We start from the raw sequence: 25,238 nt of genomic DNA, 5'->3' as shown, positions 1-25,238 counted from the left end.
GAAATGGCTGCAGGCTAGGACCTATAAGATATAGCTCAGAGATTCAGAAAAGAAGGGGGAAGGAGGCGTGGGACAGATGGGAAGGGAAAAGAGCAAAAGCATTCAGCATTTTTCAAGACAACAACAAGCGTAAAGTTCCACACAACAATTTCAGATTTGAAAACCCCTCATCATCTATAATCCAGGCTCTGCCTGTTCTTTAAGCCAACAGAACCAAACTGGATGAGATGCCAATTTAAAAATACTGCACGCTCTAAATAAATTTAAACATCAGAAGTGTAGGAAAATCATGTCATGTCAAAACATATTGTTTAAGATCCTATGGAATATCGTTGCAAAAGTGAGTATTTTTCCTTGAAAGCGTATCATGTCACTATTACCAACACTCGTTAAATTTTTATTTTACATTAAACCTTTTTTATTATTTTAAAAAATTTCAGGAAATTCAGGCTAATGTTAAAAGACATGAGACAGAAAACAAAACTTAAGTGTTTAGTGTTTAAAAGGAACATAATAAAATATTTATTTTTGGATGATGTGTTTATAGGAATCAACTGGGAAACCATTAGATTTGATTTAAAACTGAGTGAATATAAGATACACAAAATCAAAATACCAAATATTAACAGTCTGAAAATATGATGAAAAAAGAGATCAAAACACAAACTAAAAAATAAGTAATAATAACCATAATTAGAAATATTTATGACCTGTTCAAAGACTGGAAAATTCTGTGAGACACATAAAAAAAAAGATTTGAGTAAACACATAGTGCATGCTATATGCTTAGTAGTGAAGACTAAAGATTTTTAAATGGACAAATTATTCCCCAAATATTAATAATTTGTGAATTCAACATAAATTTTCCAAAGTTCATCTGAAAGAGTAAACAGAGGAGAATAACAAAGAAAATGTTGAAGAAGAGCGCTGAAGAAGGACCAGCACTATCAGATGTTATGTGATTTAAGCAGTGTGGGATACAGGCAGCAAGACAGGCAAGTATTTGAACGATGGACCAGAGCAGATGACCAAGAAATAGCACCTGTACATATTAAGAAGATATCACTAATCACTCAAGTAAAAGTGAGGAAGATGGTGCCAACTAGGTAGCAATTCAGACCAAAAACCAAGGGCCCCCTCACTTGATTCCATATACTGAAATAAATTTCACATGAATTAAAAGAGTTCAACAACAAAAATTTTGTTAAGGTAGAAAAATATATTAGATATTTAAAGCACTTCTGGAAAAGAAATGACTTTCTAAGCTAAAAAATAACAGAAGAACCTGAAAGGAACAGAGTAACAGATTTTATCTCCTAGAAATTTTAAACTTCTCTTTTTATTTGGTTATAAAAATAAACTTATATGCAAACACCAAGCTGGAAAAAAAATTGTGGTAAAAATAATCATCAAAAGACTAATAGCTTTCCAATAACCAGAGCTATAACATTTGTAAAAGATTTGTTAGCCCAGTAAAGTAGGATACATTTTGGGGAAGGCAATTTGGCAATATATGTACCTGGAGACTTAAATATATCTGTATCCATAACCCAGTAATTCCACTTCTGAGAATCTAGCCTAAGGATACAATCACATATAATAAGTATTCTCTGTGCACAAAGACGCTCTTCACAGAGAAAAAAATTGAAGATAATCTAAAAATATATTAAAGAACAGTTAAGTAAACTATGTAGAATTTTAAAACATTGGTTAGAAAGAGTGTATAATGTTTAAAAGTGTTTATAATGGAATGTTAAAAGAAAAAATTAAGATTCATTTCAATAAGGAATATAGCCTTATTTAAATCTAGATTTAAATATACATGAAAATAGTAAAACTATATATGAAAATAGTAAAACATTTATTAAAACACTGTTATATCCATTATATATGTACACACATATGTGTATAAATATATGTATACACATATGTTCATTCATATATAAATATGTGTATTTACGTATGTACAGAAAAATATATATGGTGGGAATACACACACACACACACACACACACACACACGCCCATCAATCTGCTTAATGTCTTTAATTTGCTGAAAAAACAAGGCATAAGGCCAAGACATTAATGTATTACCATTCATTTCAAAGTATAATATTATAATTAATTCCCAGAACATCTTAAAGTCCCAGTTTTTTTTTCACCGAAATAAAGTCATGAAAGAAACACACCAGTTATGAATTAAATGTATATTAAAGAGTCCCCATATTTAAACTTAGAAAGCATTTAATTTAAATACAAATAGAATGATTTAGTTCCCTAGATTTGTGAGCAACACACAGACATTCCGGATATAAGTACTTTATTGTTTCTTTTTTTTTTCTTTTTTTTTTTTTTTTTTTTTTTAAGAATCCAAGTCAAAATTATATAACAAAACAGCACTCCATCACAAAAGCGTGTAAAATTACAAGAACGCTATTTTAAAATACTGGCACTTTTAAGAGAAGGATAATCTCAAAAAAACACAAAATTGCCAAATTGTTCCCTAAACTGTTAAACAGATAAACATAACTTTAATGTATCAGTTTGGGTTTTGTAAAGAAAAATTAAATTCAAATAAATTGAATAATTTGTATTGAGATGCAAAGTTTAAGTTTCACCTTTCCTCATCAATTTGATTCATAAAGGGGCATACAGGAAAATATAACCTATTTTAAAAATGTGGTATCATTTTAAAGGCTGGCCCAATTAATTAAAGAAACTCTTAATGGAGAACCTTAAGTTTCCTGAGCAGTCCATATTTAGATAAATGGGAAAAGACATTTATCGCCAGCACTTTCCTAGTCTTTGCTGGGACTAACATCAACAAAAAACGTAATATGGCAGTCTTGTATTTTAAGCTCACGCTTTTGGGGATATATTCTCAGGTCTTCTTTAATGTGGGAACTGCAAAATATAACTGCCATTACATGGTAATGGGAGTTCAAGAATAGAGTCCTCATGTAAAGATTAGAACATACTTTTCTATTAGTCCTTCAAGGACAGACTCTCAACATGTTTTGATTCTAATAATGCCATGCTGTGAGTAGACTGGTTACTCTTCACTTTGTAAATATAAGTGGGCTATGTGAAATTTATCAACTTTGGAGTTTCAGTTATAGATGAAAACTGTCTCAATTTAACTTTTATTACCCCCATCATGATATGCAGGGTGTGTAGACAAAAGCTTTTTAACAGCTAACTATATGAAAAGATAAACACTGTAATAACTCATGTGATCCATAATGGGCAAAAGCAAAACACTAGCTTCCCCTCAAGAAGAAAAATTTCAGACCTATGAAAAGGACAACAATACTAATAAAAAAAATTGTATTTACTTAGAAGCATTCAGAATGTCAACAAAACAGCTGCAACTTTTTTTTTTGCAATTACAGAGTGGTATTCAGTTAACAGAACAACAATTATTTCGTATAAGCTGCATCAGAGACAACTGAAGATGAAAAAACTACCATCCCCATATATAACTAATTTGTGCTGTGCACCAACAAGAACCTGCTTTAAATTTCCATGCCAATTTACAACCCCCATACTGTACCAGGCAAGGTTAGTGGCTATTGAAAATACCACCAGGACAGGGCTAGCTAAAGACACATTCGGTAGTGTGTTAACTATACAAAAAAAGACACTGTACAGTTTAAAAACAAATCTTACACAGCCTTACATTTCAATTTTTTTCTTTAAAAGGAGTGAGTTGTGTACAGGGGGGTTAAATGCTTTATAGACAAGAAAAAAAAACTGCGCTAGAACCAACTTATTCATCATCATCATCTTCTTCTTCATCTTCGTCTTCTTCATCTTCCTCCTCCTCTTCATCCTCTTCATCTTCTTCATCTTCCTCCTCTTCCTTCTTTTTCTTGCTTTTTTCAGCCTTGACAACTCCCTTTTTTGCTGCATCAGGCTTTCCTTTAGCTCGGTATGCAGCAATATCCTTTTCATACTTTTCCTTCAGCTTTGCAGCCTTCTTTTCATAAGGCTGCTTGTCATCTGCAGCAGTGTTATTCCACATCTCTCCCAGTTTCTTTGCAACATCACCAATGGATAGGCCAGGATGTTCTCCTTTGATTTTAGGGCGATACTCAGAACAAAACAAGAAAAAGGCCGAAGGAGGCCTCTTGGGTGCATTGGGATCCTTGAACTTCTTTTTTGTTTCCCCTTTAGGAGGGATATAGGTTTTCATTTCTCTTTCGTAACGGGCCTTGTCCGCCTTTGCCATATCTTCAAACTTTCCTTTCTCTTTAGCAGACATGGTCTTCCACCTCTCTGAGCACTTCTTAGAAAATTCTGAGAAGTTGACTGAAGCATCGGGGTGCTTCTTCTTGTGCTCCTCCCGGCAAGTTTGCACAAAGAATGCGTATGATGACATTTTGCCTCTCGGCTTCTTAGGATCTCCTTTGCCCATGTTTAGTTATTTTTCCTCAGCGAGGCACAGAGTCGCCCAGTGCCCGTCCGGCTCTCACTTGCCCCGGCGCTGTCTCTATGGAGCTCAATGTACTGCAATCTACTTTATTGTTTCTATCTCCTCCAGAGTAAATCCTGAAACTACATTCTCTCTCTCTCTCTAAGGAGTGGCTCTGGCTCAGGATCTACAGGCCTCCACTCACACCCTCCTGTATTTTCACTCCTGTCACGGGAGAGACTGCAGGGTGTGGCCTCACACCCCACACAAGCGCCACAGGAATGCAGGATACAATGGGACGTCACCAGCAGGACTACAGAGCGGGGTTAAAAGTCCAACAAGAGTAACAGGAGAATGCGGAACCCAGTGAGGCAGCAGAGGTGCTATGGCTGAAAAATGCACAGGAAGCATACTCCATAGAAGGCCAAGGACTCTGCCCCCGCCAAGATCCGAGACGGCAAATGTGTTCCCTTAGTTGGGTAACCAACCCTGGGAAGATAAATAAGAGGCCAGGCCTCAAAGTAAATCAAACCCGCAGCATGTTTTAGTGTTAAGTATAAGATAATCTAAGAGTAATTGTCACTTAAAGTGTTTGTAATATTCCAGAAGACCTGCCATAGTGGTTTTATTGCCCGTAAGCTGAAAGACGTATCAGAAATTTATTGTTTGTAAGTAATACTGTTATGTTTTGAGATCACTTGATTACTGTACTTACAAGTTTAATAGATTTTGTTTAAGGCATTGTTTTTGTTAGGATTGTGAGTTTGTATCTCAGATGTTTTAAATACTTGAAAATAAAATACACTGATCCCATAAATGTAGTTTAAAATGTTTAAGGAAAATCCAATTAACTAAAATTAATCAAAGGCCTTATTTTATGTAAAAATAATTACATCCATTAACGGAATAATAAGTCTTATAAACTGAAAAGGAAAACTAGGTTTTTAAAAAGTGTAACTTCAATAAACTGAATGTTACTTTTAAACACTAGTAACTGCAACAGTTCTTTGTAAGGACTGCAGCCCTCTTGGGCATTACTAACCAGCATTTACTCACTCCCCCAATCTCTCATGCAGCCCGGGGTGCAGGCAGGTAAGTTAGACTGCAGGAAGCAGCTGCACTCATGGGTGAGTAACTTTGACAGGAATAGCCAGGTAGTCCCCAGCCTCCCCTCAGCCCTCTCTCGCTCTGAGATGGCCCTTAGTAATTCACCCCATCCTCCAGAGGAGACCTGATGCCATGAGGTATTATCCAGTGGTAGTCGTTTTACCAAAGATTTCATAGGAAAATGGTTAGCAGAAGTAATACCTTTTCCACAAACCACATAGCAAAGAAATATTTCTTCCATCAAATATCTCCTTTCTTCTGTTCAAAAGTTCTCTTTCCTGTCAGCTTCACTTTCTCTCTTTTCTCCTCTCCCGTCCCCTCTTCAGAGCCAGTCCCAGCCGTCAGTGGCATGGCCCACTCAGCAGAAGTGCCACCATGGGCCAGAGCATGACCATTCGCCCCAATCCTGAGTCCACAGCTCCAGGAGTAAAAGCTGGACAAAACTGGGATCCCACTGTCAAGGAAATGAGATTTTTCTTCAGTCGTTTAAAATAAAATGGTTGTTGTAAGCCATCTGAAGCAAAATGAGATCTAAAGGGAAACTGGCCATCTGAAGGGGACAGAAGTAGAGCCACTTCATTATTCTGCTTAGCTCCGAACACCGTCAGTAACGATCCTTAAACTGGGAAGGGCTGGAGATGGGAAGGGCATTCTAAACAACTTCAAGGCGCAGTGAATTACTCCCACTGCGATGAAAAGCAATTACACATGTCTCTGTGGAGCCATTGTTGGTGTGGTTTCCCAAGGGGAAAAAAATGGACAGCTGTCAGGAAATGGAAGCCAGAGGAATGTTTTCTCAGTTTTCAGAAAAGCAAAGAGTACCATTCTGGAAACTACAGACTGGTAAATATGGCAACGATCCCTAACCAAATTCTAGGACAGAGTGTTAGACAAATGTTCTGTTGTGAAAGGAATAATATATATAGTATGTTCAATACAGAGTATGTTGAAAAATTATGAAGCCCCCCCCCCTTAGTCCTTCACAGAGAACTTAATGTGACAGTAAATCTCTACCCAGTTGCTAATGGGGCAAAATAATCCTATTTCACTACACCAGCATCTACTGTCTACAAAGCAGAATCACTAGAAAACCAATGCCACAGAGGAATACAAAAGCTATTAATAAGGAAAGACTCTGCCAGCAACACGTCTGTTTGTTTCAGTGCAGCCCGCTGAAGCCTGCACTCCAGAGTTCAGATCAGTGTGTGCCCTGCACAAAAGTACCAAGGGGGAAAGGGGACTGGGAGGGCACTGGCACCAGTCCAAGCTTCACCCCCACCCCAGGTACCTTAGTGCAGGATCCGTATCATCCTAGAGCAACAGCTATTCCCAAGATTCATTTTGGGGCCCTACGCACACCTAAAGTCAGAAGCCTGAAGTTCAAATCCTACTTCTTCCACCCAACACCCTGAAACCCTCCCTGGGCAGTAGCTGTCCAGGGGGGGTGAGCTGGACTTCCAGATTGATGGCGAGGACTACCTGCCAACAGGAAGGAGGAGCATCAGACACAGTGCCTGGTGCCAGCTTAGGAAGATCTTCAGGGGTCCTCCTGACCTCAAATTCTGAGATTCTGTGACCAGAATTTGAAATCAGAAATTCTGGATACAGATCCTTTTTGGTCATCATCTTTTCTTTGAAGTAAAAATATAAAATGTGAACTACTAGAAAAAGAGGATTCTCTGAATGGTGTTTTGTTTTTCAATTCTTCCCATTTGGTAGAGTATAGGCAAACCTCATTTTATTGGCACTTCATTTAACTGTGCTTTGCAGATGCTGAGTTTTTTACAAATTGAATGTTTGTGGGAACCTTGCGTGAAGCAAGTCTACTGGCACCATTTTTCCAAAAGCATGTGCTCACTTTGTGTTTCCGTGCCACATTTTGGTAATTCACTCAATTTTTCAAACTGTTTCATTATTATTGTATCTGTTATGGTGATCTGTGATCAGTGATCTTTGATGTTACTATTGTAAGTGCTTTGGGATACCAAGAACCACGTCCATGTAAGACAGTGAGCTTAATAAACACTGTGTGTGTTCTGACTGCTCCACCAACTGGCTGTCTCCCACCTCTCTCCCTCTCCTTAAGCCTCCCTATTCCCCGAGACACAACAACATTGAAATTAGGCCAATTAATAACCCTACAATGGCCTCTAAATGTTCAAGTGAAAGGAAGTGTCACACAACTCTCATTTCAAATCAAAAGCTAGAAATGATTAAGCTTAGTGAGGAAGACATATCGAAAGCCGAGAGACTAAGAGCTAGGACTCTTTCACCAAATGGTTATGATATTCTCTTAAGCCAAAGCCTAATCCAGAGCAAGGTCCTAACTCCATTTTTAATGAAGGCCAAGAGGTTTGAGGAAGCTAAGAAGAAAACTTTGAAGATAACAGAGGTTGGCTCATGAAGTTTAAGAAAAGACATTATTTATGCAACATAAAAGTGCAAGATGAAGTAGCAAGTGCTGATGTAGAAGCTGTGGCAAGTTATCCATCCAGAAGATCTAGCTAAGTTAATTGATGAAGGTGCCTACACTAAACAACAGATTTTCCATGTAGATGAAACAGCCTTCTATTGGAAGAAGATGCCATCTAGGACTTTCACAGCTAAAGAGGAAAAGTCATTACCTGGCTTCAGAGGTTCAAAGGACAGGCGGACTTTCTTGTTAGGGGCTAATGCAGCTGGTGACTTTTAGGTTCAAACCAATGCTCTTATACCCTTGCAGAAATCCTAGAGCCCTTAAGAATTATGCTAAATCTACTCTGCCTGTGCTCCACAAATGGAACAACAAAGCCCAGAAGACAAAGCCTGTGAGCCATTTGCTTACAGCATGGTTTACCAAATATTTTAAGCTCACTGTTGAGACCTACTACTCAGAAAAAAAGATTCCTTTCAAAATATTACTGCTCATTGACAATGTAGCTGATCACCCGAGAGCGCTGATGAAGATGTACAAGGAGATGAATATTGTTTTCATGCCTGCTAATACAACCAACATCCATTCTGAAGCCCATGGATCAAGTAATAATTTTGACTTTCAAGTCTTATTATTTAAGAAATACATTTTGTAACGCTCTAGCTGCCACATATAGTGATTTCTCTAATGGATCTGGACAAAGTAAACTGAAAACCTTCTGGAAAGGATCCACCATGCTAGCTGCCTTTAAGAACATTCATGATTCATGGGTGGAGGTCAAAATATGCACATTAACAGAAGTTTGGAAGAAGTTGATTCCAACACTCATAGATGATTTTGAGGGGTTCAAGACTTCAGTGGAGGAAGTCACTGCAGATGTGCTGGAAAGAGCAATAGAACTAGAATTAGAAGTAGAGTCTAAAGATGAGACTAAATTGCTGCAATCTCATGATAAAACTTGAGGAATGAGAAGTTGCTTTTTATGGATGACTAAAGAAAGTAGTTTCTTGAGATGGAATCTACTCCTGCTAAAGATGTTGTGAACATTGTTGAAATGACAACAAAGGATTTGGACTATTACATAAATTTAGTTGATAAAGCAACAGCAGGCTTTAAGAAGACTGATTCCAATTTTGAAAGTTCTCTTGTGATCAAATGCTATCAAATAGTATTGCATGCTACAGAGAAATGATCATGAAAGGAGATCAGTTAATGCAGCAAACTTCATTGTTGTCTCATTTTAAGAAATTACCACAGCCACCCCAACCTTCAGCAACCACCACCCTGATCAGTCAGCAGCCATCAACATTGAGGCATAACCTTCCACCAGCAAAGAGATTACACAACCTGAAGGCTCACATGATCACTAGCATTTTCTAGCAATAAAGCAATTTTAAATTAAGGTATCCACATTGTTTTTTAGCCCTAATGCTATCATACATTTAATAGACTATAGTATAGCATAAACATAACTCTTATGGAAAGCCAAAAAATTCATGTCACTCGTTTTACTGCGATATTTGCTTTATTGTGGTGGTCTGACCCCAAACCTGCAGTACCTCTGAGGTATGCCTATACACTATAAAAACCAAAGCTTATGAAGTAACAGGTTTATAGTGTTCCCTTGTGGAAGAAAGTGCTGAAGAGTCAAAAAAAAAAAAATCTGAAATCCAAAACACTTCTGGTCCCAGGCATTTTGGATAAAGATACTGAACCTGTGTAATCTTAAACTGGAAATAGTATCCCCATCTTGAATTCTCTTTGGAGGGAAAAAACAATGAATATACATGCTTATTAAGTATATGAGAATATGTAGGTTACATATCATAGAAAAATTAAAATGTATTAAATTTTCAATTCATTTTGATTAAGTTTCAGCTAGAATGGCTGGTTGAAATCAAGTATGAATAGATAACACAAGGACAACAATAAGAAGTGCTAAGGTTGTTCTTTAGGAAGGGAATGTGAGGTATTACTAGGACTATAATGGTTATCTTATTAGGTCTCATATATTAATACTATTTTTGTACATTTAATCAGTAGCCCTGAATAAATAAAGCCAATGTTTCATGAAGCAAAAAGTGACTTCTAAGGAAAGAAGCCCCAAAAGCCATGGTCCTCCCAACCATTAGGTAAAAATGTATCTCCACTAGCATGAGAAAATGACCATCTCTTCTGTTTTTAGTTATATATGGACAAAAATGTTCCAAATCCTTATGTCTCCTGTTTAAATTATTCCTTTCCTATTGCAATTTAAGCTTGTTCTCTTTTCTGTTCTCAATTAAGAAAAGTCACCATGTTCCTTTCAACCATATGTTATTCTCCAATCTAACTTCCTATTTTGTTTGCTTCCTAGTTACTGTCTTTGGGCACTTTTGTTCTTACCCAGCCAGCTGTGAGGGCAGCTCGTGGGACTGGCCACAGGTGTGGCAGGGAAAGGGGAACAGGTGGGCTGGAGGCTACTTATGACAGGAAGTCAAGGCCTGTCTCACCAGGTGTGTGAGCTCAGGCAACGGGTGCAAACCCTCTGAACCCCAACTTCTTCTTTAGTAGAATGGAAATAGCCAAGTCTACATCACCAAAGGTTTGCTATGGGGCTTAAAGTCACTCTACATTAGGAATTCAATAATCAAAATAAAGTCATCAGTTTTCTTTTTCCCTCCTAGTTAAGGTAAGAAAATCATAAAGGTAAGAGGATCCCACCCACACAAACAAAAAAGCCAGCAAATAATCATACAATAGCAGGAAGTTGGATTAACTTATTCAATAAATACTTATTTACATACTTATCTACTCTGTGCCAGGTACTGTTATAGGTCCTTAGGACACAGCAGTGAACAGGCAAAATCTGCTCTCATGGAGCTTCTGTTCTAGTAAGAAAAACACAATCAATAAAATGAATGAGTAAAATGTATAGTATTTTAAATGGAAAGTGTTAAGAGGAAAATAGGGAAGGGAAGAAACTCAGAGCGGATGGTAAATACAATTTTAACAGGGGTTTAGGTAAAGATGACATGAAAACAAGACTGGAAATGGTGGGAGAGGGACCATGTAGCTGTCCAGACACTCGGAACCACCTGCAAAGGCTCTGGGCCAGGTGTGTGCTTGGCGTGTGAGGATGGCTAGTGTGGCTGGAGTGAGTCACCGGGGGAAGAGGAGGAGAAGAGGATGAGAAGAGACAGGTAAAGGGCTTCCTAGGCCATGGGAAAGGCCTTTGAATCTTACTCCGAGTGAGACGGGAGGCCTGGCTGAGTTTTGAGCGGATGAGTAACATAATGCAGCTTACCTATGAACAAGATCCTTCTGGTTCTCTGAAGGGTGTGCTGGGAACAGACTGAAAGAGGGCAAGTGTGAAAGCAGAAGCTACTAGGAAGCTATTGTAACAGTCCAGTAAACGATGACAGGTTAGGTGAGGGTGGTAAACGAAGGTGGTGAGAAGCAGTCACATACTGGATCTATTCTGAAAGTGCAGCCCTGGGGGGATTTGCTGAGGGACTGCATACATGCAGAGCATAAGCAGAAGGAGTCCAGGATGGCCCCAAGGTTTCTGGCCTCAACAAATTACTAGCTGCATAACCTGCATACACAACTTAATTTCTGACTCCGAAGACTAGATGAGTAATGAACATACATGAGCACATTGCCCAATGCTGGACATAGTGCTTAGGTTCAAATCAACAAGCCCTGCTGAATGTCGACTTTGCACCCGGCTCTCACTCTGCTAGGTCCAGAAATACAAACATGAGTAAGATGTGAAACCTACCCTCCAGGAGTTCACAATCTAGTGAGAGAGAGAAATATTCCTTTATAGTACAGGGTTCCACAGCAGCCACCGGAAAGCACAGAGGAATTCAGAAGTGGCAGGGAAGGGCATGACTGGCTCAAATGGAGGCTGGCTATCTAGGAGGGCTGCCCGGAGTAGGCGACAGCAGAGTAGTAGGCAGCCTTCTCAAAAGGAAAACTGATGAGAATTGGCACAGCTAGGAAAAAGGCCATAGAGAGGACAGGGTGTTGAGGGAATGCCTGTCTGATACTGAACGATGATCGCCTACTGCTGAACACAGAGGCCATGTCTCCTCTATCACTACAATCCCAGGATGCAGGCACCACATCCCGAAGACTGCGATGCATACAGGGTTTCCTGTAAATGTTTCCCAACTACATCATTGTTATTTGGTTTGACTGTTCTTGCTTTCACAATTATAATTTGGTTCAGTCAACTCTAGTCAGCAACATAATTTCACATTATACGCTTCCAATGCAAAATTCTGCAGAAGAACAGCTCCCCTGAGGGAGCTCTCTTTCCACAGATCCAAGAACCAGAGGCCTCTGGTGCACTCTGCCCATGACCCTTGGCAGAGAATAAGTGTCACTTTTAATAACATTGCTCAATTGATGATATGTCTGCATCATGGTCAATCATGATTCAGATCTATTTTTCATACTGTTCATATACTTAGCACCAGCCTGTAATTCTGTATTTAATCCGATTTTCTTAGTAAGATGATACAAAAGGACTATGTAAAATAAAATATGGAAAAATAATCCATACATTTCTGTATTAACCCTCTAGTTCATGTCATCAACCCTGAATATAACTCTATTTCCAAATAGTGGAAGTTGGGGGGGTGGAAATCTAGATTTTTTTTTCAAAGTGATCAGAGCTTGATCTATATTTTTAGCAAATAATTAACCTTAGTTATACTGTGTACATTTGTGAACATATAAAAGAAACAACAGAGTAGGTACTTTTGAAAGGATTATCCCATTTATCAAGTTGACATTTTGGCTGCTTCACAAAAAAAAGCAGATTCTATCATTGGTGTATATAGAGATAAATTCAAATCAAATCATTCATGCCACTTGGAGATGTTTGATTAATGAAACCATGTTTGGTTTTATTAATCTTGCTGCATTCTTCACACCTCACTCTTCACACGTAATCATTCTCTTTGGAAACCACCTTATTTTTCTTCATGTTTAGTGCAGATTTAATCATAATTTAGGTTTAGAATTTTTCCTCTTTTTTCTGTTTTTAAAATGTTTTTAAATTTCTAAATACTGTGGGGATACAAATGTCTTTGGTTACATGGATCGCTTTTGCTATGCTTGAGTCAGGGTTATAAGTGTGCCCATCAACCAGATAGTGTTCATTGTACCTGTTAGGTAGGTTTTTGCCCATACTCTCCTACCTCTCCCCTTGCCCCCCCCCCCCCGCCCCCGCCACCCGACTTGATTTCCACTGAGTTTTACTTCTCTCTGTGCACATGTGTGCTTATCAGTTAGTTCCAATTTAACAGCCAGCACATGTGGTGTTTGTTTTTCCACTCTTTAGATACTTCACTTATAATAGTGGTTTCCAGTTCCACCTAAAGTGTTGCAAAAGGCCTTAATTCATCCTTCTTCATGGCTGAGAAGTATACCATAGTATACATATACCACATTTTGTTAATACACTCATGAATTGATGGGCACTTGGGTTGATTCCACATCTTTGCAATTGTGAATTGTACTGCAATAAACATTTGAGTGCAGGTGTCTTTTGATAAAATGACTTCTTTTCCTTTGGGTAAAAACCCAGTAGTGGGATTGCTGGATCAGATGGTAGGTCTACTTTTAGTTCTTTGAGGAATCTTCATACTGTTTTCATAGAGGTTATACTAATTTGCAGTCCCACCAACAGTGTATAAGTGATCCTTTCTCTCTATATCCACACCAGCATCTATTGTTATTGGACTTTTTAATAAAAACCATTCTAACTGGGGTAAGATGATATCTTACTGTGGTTTTAATTTGCATTTCCCTGATAATTACCGATGTTGAGCATTTTTTCATATGTTTATTGGCCATTTGTCTATCTTCTTTTGAAAAGCTTCTGTTCATATCTTTTGCCCACTTTTTAATGGGGTGATTCGTTTTTTCCTTGCTGATTTGCTTGAGTTCTTTGTAGATTCCGGTTATTAGCCTTTTATTGGATGTATAACTTACAAATATTTTCTCCCATTCTGTAGGTTGTCTATTTGCTCTATTGATTATTTCCTTAGCTGTGCAGATGGCTTTTAATTTAATCAAGTCTCATTTATTTCTTTTTGTTGTTGCTGTGATTACCATTAGGATCTTCATAGATTCTTTGCCTAGGCGAAGATCCAAAAGAAGTGGAAAATCTAGATATTAAATGAAATTGTTAATGTCATATTTAATTCTTTGAATCATGGAGAGTCCTTTGAAATTTTATTTTGTGAGAAAACTGGAAAATTGAAAACAAACAAAGAGTTCATAAAGAAATGCAATTTTTAAAACCTTTCCACTGTATTTTTCCCCCCTTGCTGGTTATTTGAAAGTTACAGATTCAACTGCTTGAGAAAATGTAGGTTACACCCCGTATTATTAGTTCTTATTTTGTTTTATCTGTAACACAGAGGGAGGAAGAAATCATTAGCAAACTAAATGTAAAATAATCTCAATTACGTGAAAATCAATCAATGGTCAGGCTTCATTTTAGAAAGAAACTTTGTACTAAATCACAACACTTACTCAAGCATACAGGGTTAGAGTCCTACTCCCACTTAGAGACACCTTTATAAAATGATGAGGAAAATGGGGACTATTCTTTACTAATATTCCTTTTTTTTTGCCACGCATCAGTTCTGTTTGGACAAAATTCCTTTACTTAATAAATTGCACTAAGGTAGCATTTGCTTAACCATAAGGGATTACTTTGATTCCAAAGGAAACAAATAAGAACTAGAGAATGTGGAAACCAACAATTTAGCAAGTTAACATCTCAATTGTTACATGCCATTCACTTCTCAAGAAAAAACAACAAAACTGTCAATCCCATTTGAAAAAAGTATTCATTTCTAACACGCCAGGATTGGACCTAAGTGATTACAGGCAAGCCCAGCCTCCACCGCCCCTCTCCACACACGTGGTGGCTTTTGGCTTAGAGAAGGGTGAGCTGCAATGAAGCAAAATTTTCCAAAGGGTGTACGTATCATCTTTTTTCAAGCTCTCTGTAAAGCTAAAGATGAATATTTTAGAAAGCCACAGCCCCTGCATGCCACAAATTTAATATTTATGTTTTTTTCATGATCAAATGTACTTATAATATTGTATAATATTTATTTAGAAGGATCCTCTTGCCACTTGATAAAACAGTGGATAAAAATTAAAGCCTTACTCACTGAGAAACTATTAAGTCTTCAATATTATGTGTTCATTCTTACCAAGTTTCAAAGTCTTAAAAAATCAGAAAATTTCCCTTTACAATCTTCAGGGTATTTGCCCTTTCTTTTTCTGAAATCCAGATAGAACTTCTCGTGAAAAGCAGCCATTATATCTAAGTAGACCATAGCAATGGGAAATTCCTTTGTGGAAAATTGACTTTAAAAAATCCAAACAAAGACATGTATTTGTAGCAGGCAACCTGAGGGCCAAATATCATGCTCCTACAAAAAATGAGCTGCAGAGTTGGGAAACAGAAGGGCCTGGAGGCGGACCTATTATCAATTCTTTGACCTCTTGGAGCTGGGTGTGGGGCCTAAAAATAACTCAAGCTCAGTTCACCAGAGTTGAACTCCTCCAGGCTTCAGCACCCAAAGTCCTGGGTCAGTAGATGTGTTTGGACAAAAGAAGGGGACATAGGGCAAAGTAGTGGGAAAGGAAGGGCAGGGGCAGGCCTGCAGGCCACGATTAGGGCTCGGGATTTTGTTCTAAATGTGATCAGAGCCCTGGATGGATGTTGAGCCAAAGAGTGACAGAGTCTGATTTACATATGAAAAGGATTGCTCCAGCTGCGGTGTTGGGATGAGACCAGATGGAGGAGGGGAAACCAGCTACCAGGCTGCTGCAATAATCCCTGTGAGAGACAAGGGTGCCTTGGACCATGTAGGCAGTAGAGAAGGCAGTGAGAGTTGATCAAATTTGGGATTTAGTTAGAAGGGAAAGCCAACAGAATTTGATAATCTGTCAGATACAAGATGTAAAAGGAAGGGAAAGTCAAATCTCCACCTCTTTTCATAAATAAAAATAAACACAGATTGTTCCATGAGTTAAGATAAATCATTCAAATGAAAATATGGCAAGGGCTAGAAACAAATAATTTACAAAGCAAGAAATATGTGCAAAGGAACACATCAAAAGATTTCAGTATCACTAGTAATTAAAGAAATGCAAAGTGAAACAAAAAACTAGGATGCTTTCCCCCATTTTGTTAAAAAAAATTAAATATAATTGTGGTGGGTTGAATAGTATCCCTCAAAATTCATGTCAACCTGGAACTTCAGAATGTGACTTTATTTGGAAATAGAGTCTTTGCAGATATAATTAGTTGGATGAGGTCATACCAGAGTAGAGTAGACTCTAAAGCCAATGACTGGTGTCCATTGAAGAAGAGAACGCACACAGAGATACATATTCAAGGAAGAAGGCCACATGAAGATGGAGGCAGAGATTGGACTGATGAATTGCCAGCAATGACCGGAAGCTAAGAAGTAGCAAGGAAGGATCCTTGCCTAGAGCCTTTAGAGGGAGAATCACCCTGTTGACACCTTGATTTCAAATTTCTGTCTTCCAGAACTGTGAAAGAATACATTTCTGTTGTTTTAAGTCACCAGGTTTGTGGTTCTTTGTTATAGCAGCCCTAGGAAACTAGTACAATAATAGGTGGTATTACCAAGAATATGGGAAGCACAGTTGCTCTCATGCCCTGTTGGCAGAAGCATAAATTAGTAGTGCAGCCTTAGGGGAAAAACGATCTGACAGTGCTTAGCACAATTGTTAAGTGATCAGATCTTTTGAGTCAGCAATTCCAATTTGAGGAATTTATTCTAAGGAAATAATTAGAAATATGTGCAAAGATTTTAAAAGGAAGAATGTCACACCAGGGCTAAAACTGGGAAAATCTAAACATTTAAAAATTTGAAATCAGTCAAATTAACTACAGTGTAAACTTACAACGAAGTACTATGTAGCCATTAAAAATGATCTTGACTGGAGGACAGTGTGGCAGTTTCTTATAAAACAACGCCCTTACCACATGATCCCGCCATCACACTCTTCAGTATTTAACCAAATGGGGTGAAAATGTACATCCACACAAAAGTCTGCACACAAATGTTTACAGCAGCTTTATTCATAATTGTGGAAACTTGGAAGAAACCAAGATTTCCTCCAAAAGGTGAATAAATAAACTATTGTATATTTATTTACTACAGGTTAGAATGCTATTCAGCAATAAAAATAAATGAATTATCACCCCCCCCCAACACACACATGCCCACACACAAAAACCACGGGGGAACTTTAAACACACAGTTACTAAGCGAAAGAAGCCAATTTGAAAAGGCCACATACTATGTGATTCCAACTATATGACATTCTGGAAAAAGCACAACTATAGGGACAGTAAAAAGATCAGTGGTTGGGGGGTTGTTGAATACGTAGAGCACAGAGGATTTTTAGGGCAGTGAAACTACTTTGTATAATACTGTAATGGGGGATGTGTCAACGCACGTTTGTCCAAACCCAGAGATTATATGACCTAAAGTATGATTCTAATTTTTTTAAAAAAGTATATAGTAGCAAGACATTTGGTCAATCTAGATGAAAATTACGTAGGAGTTTATTGTATTATTCTTGCAACTTTTGTGTAGGTTTGAAAACTTTTTCAAAATAAAAAGTAAAAAACTTGAAAAAAGTGTATGGTATATGTATGTATTCATACACCATTAGATGTAACACTGAAAACACCAAAATGTTAATACTGGTTATCCCTAAGTGGTGTGATCATCACCATTTTTACGGGTTTTTTTGTGTGATTTCTTACGTTCTCCATTTCTACAATGAACATGTATTGTATCTGTAATCAGGAACATAGAGTTAATGTCATTTAAAAGTTATAATAAATGCCAGGGTCTCTGAGAAACCTAAGAAAATTAATTTAAGAAATAACAAACTGTTTCAACTACAGTTCTCAATGACACCCGTTTTGTTTTGTTTTGGTTTTAGAGATGAGGTCTCACTTTGTCATCCAGGCTGGAGTGCAGTGGCACAATCATAGCTCAGTGCAATCTTGAACTCCTGGGTTCAAGTGATCCTCTTGTCTCAGCCTCCCAAGTAGCTGACTACAGGTGCAAGGCACCGAGCAGCTCTGTTCTGTTGTTTTAACTTATCCATCACATTCATGTTCATGGCCTCTGTAACCATCTCCATTCCTCCCAAGCTTCCCCCACATTCCCTCAACCCCCTTTTCTTTTACCAGTAAACCTGCCTACCTAGTCAGGGATGCTGAACTTCATCTCATATGAACAACCTCTAATTCCCCTGCTTGCATAACAGTTTCCCAGAATCTTCACCCACCAGTCCTTCCTCTCGTCATTTACTCTCTTTAAAAAGAAACTGAGAACAGTGCTCCTGAAAACTAAAATATGGTCACAGAAGGGAAACATAATCAATAAAAATTTGGAAGATAAAGTTGAGCAACTGTCTCATAAAGCATGAAAAAGGGATAAAGAGGGAAGAAATATGAGCTAAAAAGAGAAAAAAAATCAGATCTGTCCAAGGGTCCAACATGAAGGGAAGAAAATACCACTAAACAATTTCCCAAATTTCAAAAGACATTTTCTAGTTTGAAACGGCATACTCATTAAGTGCACATCACAATGAATTTAAAAAGACCTACTCCATAGTACATCAGAATACCAGGGATAAAGAGACAATCCTGAAAGCTTCCAAAGAGAGGGGAGGAACAAGAACATACAAAGCACTGGACATCAGAATGGCGTTGGATTTAGTGACAACACTGGATGCAAAAAGATAATCGGTGATGCCTGCAAAATTAAGAGAAACCAATTTCCAACCTAGAATGCTATGCCCAACCAAGCTATCTAGTGGGCAGGTGACATAAAGAGGTTCTCAGGCACTCAATGTACCTCCCTTGATACCACAGCAGCCACTGTTGATGGCCAGTCCCTACAGCTACCCCCATTCTTCCTTGCTAACAAACCCCAATTTTATTCAGATATTAAGTGATCATTTGTTTTGAAAGAATTGGAGTACCAGACCCAAGAGAATGAATTCTTATTAGCAGAAGCCAATTATGGTAATTCTATCCCCTTTGCTGGGAGGTTTTGAGAAACAGACCTCCTGGCTTTCAAAAAGAGGCTTACCAGAGAAAATTGTTCATTTTTTACTCCCAGATGTTATGGTCTGCAACATGGCAGCCTCATGCAGCTATCCCATGAGGCCAAATCCTCATACCAAGGCTCAAACAGTTGAATTTGGAAAGAAACTGAGACCTTGAAAATATTACTAAGCCTATCCTGTGCAATCCCTAACTACAGACTTATCTGATATAATATATGACATTTCTGTTTATGTCCCCACCTGTAGCTGACAGCATCATAAACTGATATAGACCCTTTCTCAGAAAGCTAATGGAGGAGGTCTCATTGGACCTAAGAAATAGGAGAGGTGAAGGAACCTCCTAGAATGATATGAGGGACATCCCAGCGAAACAGCTGCACCAAGCCTAGGGAGCAATGCATCCACACTGGAGCCGGAGGATGAGGCTCCAGGGAGGTCCCAGGAAAACCAAAAGACTGACGGTGTGTGACTATGTGCAAAATAACATTAAGAAGGATTCTGTGATTTTCTTACATAATTTAAGAAGATATAATAATAGATACATAGAAAACTAAGCAAATGAAAAAATGAGGCCAATTTTGAAAAAAAATTGGTAAGAATATTCAAGATATTCAGGAAAAACAAACACTTGCACAAGTATGGAAAAGTGGTCATAGCACACTACCTTGCTCAGCAATGAATAGCATTTACATAATCACAACAGCCTAAGTTCAGAATTTGGGGAGGAAGGTAAGTGGAAGGGAGGGAGAGCACAGGGTAAGATGGATACCCTCTCGCCTTCCATAACAGGAAATCACTGGGTAATATCTAAGGTAGACAAATCAAAAGATGTCAGGATAAGCATGCTATTTAGCACTGTGGAAGTAATTCCAAAGAAAAAGTTAAAGGTTGAAGATATTTAGATCTTGTAGTACTATTTGATCTAATAAACTATATGAATACATTACTGTGGTATAACAAAGCATTTGTCTGGTCTTCATCCCAGTTTCTGGCGTGGGGCTTCTAAAACCCTTCGAATTTCCGGAGTGACAGAAATGTCTTTGTTGTGCTAATGACTCGAGGCGGGGCCCCTATATAGCTTCAGGAAGGGGACTGGACACCAGGAAGACCAGCCCCAAGTCTGGAGGGTTGGGACTTTCAGCTCCCTGACCATCAGAGAGGGGAGAGGGACTGGACAGTAAGTTCAGTCACCTGGCCCGTGATGTCATCAATCGTGCCTCGGTAATGAAGCCCCGACAAAAACTTCAGACACCAAAGCACAGTGGAGCTTCCTGGTTGGAGAATGTGTGGACACGCCAGGGAGCTGATGTGCATCGAACGTCGTGCGCCCTCCCAGACCTCCCCCTGTGCATCTCTCCATTTGGCCGGTCCTCCTGATTTGTATCTTTTACAATAAAACTGGAATCATAAGTATAGCACTTTCCTGAGTTGTTCTAGTTAGTTATCAAACCTAGGGGATCGTGGGAACTCCCAGTTTTATAGGAAGTTGGTCAGAAGTGCAGGTGGCCTGGGAACCCCTGAAGTTCAGCGGGTGTCTGAAGTAAGGGCAGTCTTGTTGTTGGGGACCCTGCCCTTCACTGGTGGGGGAGGGTCTGTGCTAACGCTGGGTAATTAGAGCCAGAATAGAACTGCAGTACACCTAATTAGGGACGATACAGAATAGCCACTTTACTAAATTAACTTTTTAAAGGAAAAAAGAGTGAACCTCATCATCTTAATTATGGAAGGATTCTGGGGCACTTGTCTGAAGGCCTGCCCCGAGGGTGGAGGGCCAGGGTCGCGGCAGCACTGCTGGCAGCCAGCAAGGGCTCATGGCAAGGAGCACCCTTGGGCATGGGGGCTGGAGGCTTTGCTCCTGCCTGAGGATGCAGAAAGGGAGGCTTCTTGGGATTTTTCTATTAAAATGTTATTCCAGAATAAGAGAATTTCTGCCAGGAAGGCTGTCAACTTGCACAGTCATTTAATTCCACATTCTTCTGTTTGGAATGTCTAGTGGTTTCCTTACGACTGGAGTTGGCCAAACGTACTGTGAAAAACAGCAGCGTTTGTCCACATCATCCCTCCTTCTCCAAGTGTTCCTCTCGCCCACGCTGGGGGCATCTCAGCACCTGTCTGAGCCAAACCCTGAGCCGGCCCCTCTCTAGGCCCGCTCTCCTCCTGTGCTCCCAAATCTCCTTTCCTTTGTCATCCTGCTCCCCTTTAAACCGCAAAGAGCTGCTGTCAGCTAGCTGGTAGCAGGAAGATGAACAATGAATCCACAAATAAAAACAAGTAACTGCTTTACAGAGGCATTAATTTTTTTTTTTAAGACAGAGTCTCACTCTGTCACCCAGGCTAGAGTACAGTGGTGTCATCACAGCTCACAGCAACCTCAAACTCCTGGGCTCAAGTGATCCTCTTGCCTTAGCCTCCGGAGTAGCTGGGACTACAGGCGTGTGCCACCATGCCTGGCTATTTTTTTCTATTTTTAGTACAGATGGAGTCTCACTATGTTGCTCAGGCTAGTCTTGAACTCCTGACCTCAAGTGATGCTGCTGCCTCAGCCTCCCAGAGTGCTGGGATTACAGGTGTGAGACACATGGCCCAGGCATTACTTTTTTAAAAGAAAGGACTATTTAATTTTAAAATGAGCTGGGCACAGTGGCTCACGCCTGTAATTCCAGCAACTTGGGAGGCTGAGGTGGGAGGATTACTGGAGGCCAGGAGTTAGAGACCAGTCTGGGCAACATATCAAGACCCTATCTCTAAAAAAATTTTTTTTTAATGAAAAAAAAAATCAGCTAGCTGTGGTAGTGTGTGCCTATAGTTCCAGTTACTTGAGAGGCTGAGGCACGAGGATTAATTCCTTGAGACCAAAAGGCCAAGACCAGCAAGGGCAACACAGAGAGACCCTGTCTCCAAAAAAAATAAGAAAAATCAGTAGGATGCATGGCAGCATGCGCCTATAGTCCCAGCTACTTGGGAGGCTGAGGCAGGAGGATTGCTTGAGCCCTGATTGTGCCACTGCACTCCAGCCTGGGTGACAGGCCAAAATCCTGTCTCTAAAAATAAATAAAAAAATGCTTAAAAAGATATTTCATTGTGATCATCCAGAAAAAAGAAATTCTGATGCTTTTCAAATCAATTTATGGACAAATTGCCTCCAAGTCAAAAACAAAGGTAGCTTTCCTGATGCCCACATCCTCAGTCCTCAGCAGCTTCAGGAGCAAGACTGGTCTCTCCCCGCTGTGCAAAGACCCGCTGCTGCCCTTAGGATACTGCCCCCTGGCAACTCCAACCCTCAGGGCACACTCACATAAGGTTTTAAGGGGAGCTGGTGAGCATCCCCACACACCAAACGCAATGTTTTTGTGCACTGGTGCCAAACTGAAGTCTGTAGATTAAAACCCAGATCCTTGAGGAATGGCGTGGCTAAACCCTTCCCAGGCCTCACATGGAACCCATCCCTCAGTTAAGTTGTAGGAGCCAGAGGTGGGAAATTGACTTAGCTCTTTATTTTAAGTATTCTTTAATTCTTCATCGCTTATCTCAGTCGAAGCAGAGCTTCTAGAATGATCCAGATTTATGCTCCACAAAGGACTGGGATATCTGCATTAAAATCAGAAAACACTCTAAAAGGCAACGTGATATTTGTTTATTTGTACTACCAAAAACCACTGGAGAAAACGTCTTATCTGGAAAAACAATTTGAACTTCTACTAACCTCCTCAAATCTAAATTGATATCTAACACCCATTTTCCTTGCAAAACAATAGCAGGCAGTAGTGACAGAGCCTTTTATACTAAGAAATGCTATAGAAACCTGAGAAGAAATAAATACAGCACTTATTTTCTAAGAACACTCACTTTCTCCTTTAACATCAAACAGTGTTTGTATTTTTAAACACTAAAGTGGAAAGAGTGACTTTACCATGTTCACTCCACCCAAGTTCATTGCTACAATACCTGAATCTCTGCCAAAGTGTTTGGCCTATCGCTAGGAAGTCCTAAACACAGCCCTGTTTTTGAACACTTTCACCACTCCCCTTAACCTTTCCACTTCTAAAATATTTTCTGATATCATGTTTACTTTTACATTTTAAACACTTTACATGAGGAAGTGTATTTTAATTAAATCAAACAGCTGATACTGTGCTTACTACCTGAATGTAGGTGATTTTATAGTACTTCGTTAAAGTTGAAAATAACTTTTTTCAACTTTAATTTCAAATAATATTTGTGGTACAGCTCTAACAACTCTGCTAATAATACTAGTGACAAAAAATGTTCTTATAAATCAGTTTGCATAATTATTGATGCGCGTAACGACTTACAATAACCTCTTTTCCAGTAACTCTACATATATGAGAGTTATCACCTCCTTTCCTGAAAATAATATACTGCAAGCACAGAGAGGTCCCAACTTAGACACGGATTCTATATCATCAATTATGTGTAACTGGGTAAACAGAAAGAGAATAAGAGATTACCTGAGTTGAGATTAAATGAGCTACGAGCTCTGAAAGATAGCAAAAGGCAAACACACACCTGTATGGTAAGAGAGATGTTGAGACGTTTGAGATCAAAGGGTGTTCCTACACTGGTCACTAGCAGGCACTTTGAGCTCTAGACAGCTCTGTGCTTCCAGAGCACTGGAGGTAGTAAGTTGTGCCATGATGATCTCAAGAAGAGTAGAGACAAATAAAAAATATGGTGAAAATTAAGTCACCTTCTCCCTCTACAATACATTTACTTGCAGTGGTGTCTCTCATGAAACCTACTTGCATGCAGTAAAGTCAGCAATTGACTACCGCTACTGAGAGGTTGTCCCAGTGCCTCAGGCTTGGAGCCGGCAGACAGCACGCCAGACCTGCTCAGTCTCTTAATTTCACTCTAATGCCCAGGGAGCTGAGCTGCTGTTTCTATCATGGCTGTCTCAATAATTGGGCAGGGCATAGTGTACCTATTAATAAATTAAGCTGAAGAAGGAAAAGACAGGAAAATGAGGATGGGGGAGGTTTAATCTCATAATTAAAGCAAACTTCATACTTATTTTTGTTAATCATGCATCCATCTGTTGATTAACTAAGACCCAGGTCCTGGGAACTTAAACTGCACCAGGCTTTATGTTAGCAGCTATGGGGAAATAGAAAATAAGGCATGGTTTGGACTCTTGAGTTTAGAATCTAATGAGGAGAAAGATAAGTGTCTCAGTCACCTTAGCTGCTATAACAAAATACCACAGACTGGACAGCTGAAGCAACAAATGTTTGTTTCTCACAGTTCTGGAGGCTGAGAAGTCCAAGATCAAGGCTGTGGCAGGTCTGGTATCTGGAACAGGTCCACTTTCTGGTTTGCAGATGACCACCTTCTTGCTGTATCCTCACATGGTGGGAAGAAAAAGGCTCTGGTCTTTCATCCTCTTCTTATGAGGCCACTAATCCCATCCATGAGGGCTCTACCCTCATGACCTACTCACCTCTCAAAGGTCCCATTATCTAATATTATCACATTTGGGGTTGGGATTTCCGTACATGAAGTTTGAACACAGACAGGCAGTTTGTAACATAAGCAAACAACTATTTAGTTTTGAATTATTAAATAAATATTAGGTTGATCCATATAAAATTTTGTTCATTGTAGTGAAAAACAAAGTAATACGAAAGGTGGCTTGAAGGAATATTCTGGAGGCTTTGGAACTGTTCTCTGTCTTGATTGCAGTAGTGATTACGTAACTCAATGCATTTGTCAAAACTCTCAGAACCATACACCAAAAAATAGTGAATTCTACTGCACATAAATTAAAGAATAAAATTTAAAAGCAGCTGAATATTAGTTAACTTCATATGGTTCAACCTAATAGACGCTCCAGTCCAAGTAGAGGGTTCTGCAGGAGTGCAGGAAGCAGAGATTGGCAGAGACTAACGGGAGAGTAACAGACAGTCTCATGAACAACAATCATTTCATCAGAGCCTTGAAAAAATAAAGATGCTTTCAACCAGACAAAGAAAAGGAGGGTGAGTAGGTAAATATTCTGCATACAAGAAGAGCACAAGCAGGTAAAGAGTTACACAGACTCATAGCATCTATGGAGAACAGGCAGGAGGAAGTTCATGAAGGTAGGGAAACCAAAAAAACGTGGGTAGAATATGGAGGTCTTAAAAGACCAGACTAAATAAGA

General features: G+C 39.1%; 1 protein-coding gene across 1 annotated transcript; it reads right to left on the bottom strand.

The window, feature by feature from the left end:
• Window positions 1–3,312: 3,312 nt before the first annotated feature.
• LOC123645035 (high mobility group protein B1) lies at window positions 3,313–4,510 on the bottom strand. The gene has a single exon (XM_045561531.1). The coding sequence runs from the start codon at window positions 4,414–4,416 to the stop codon at window positions 3,769–3,771; it is 648 nt and encodes a 215-aa protein (XP_045417487.1). The 5' UTR covers window positions 4,417–4,510; the 3' UTR covers window positions 3,313–3,768.
• Between the last annotated feature and the right edge of the window lie 20,728 nt (window positions 4,511–25,238).

Source organism: Lemur catta, chromosome 9 (genome assembly GCF_020740605.2).
Source record: "Lemur catta isolate mLemCat1 chromosome 9, mLemCat1.pri, whole genome shotgun sequence".
Taxonomy (NCBI): Eukaryota; Metazoa; Chordata; class Mammalia; order Primates; family Lemuridae; genus Lemur; species Lemur catta.
The sequence above is the reverse complement of the archived record's forward strand: the minus strand, read 5'-3'. Positions and strand labels throughout refer to the sequence as shown.

Excerpts from the sequence above, each read along its gene's own strand:
- LOC123645035 (XM_045561531.1), bottom strand. The coding sequence starts at position 4,416 with ATGGGCAAAGGAGATCCTAAGAAGCCGAGAGGCAAAATGTCATCATAC.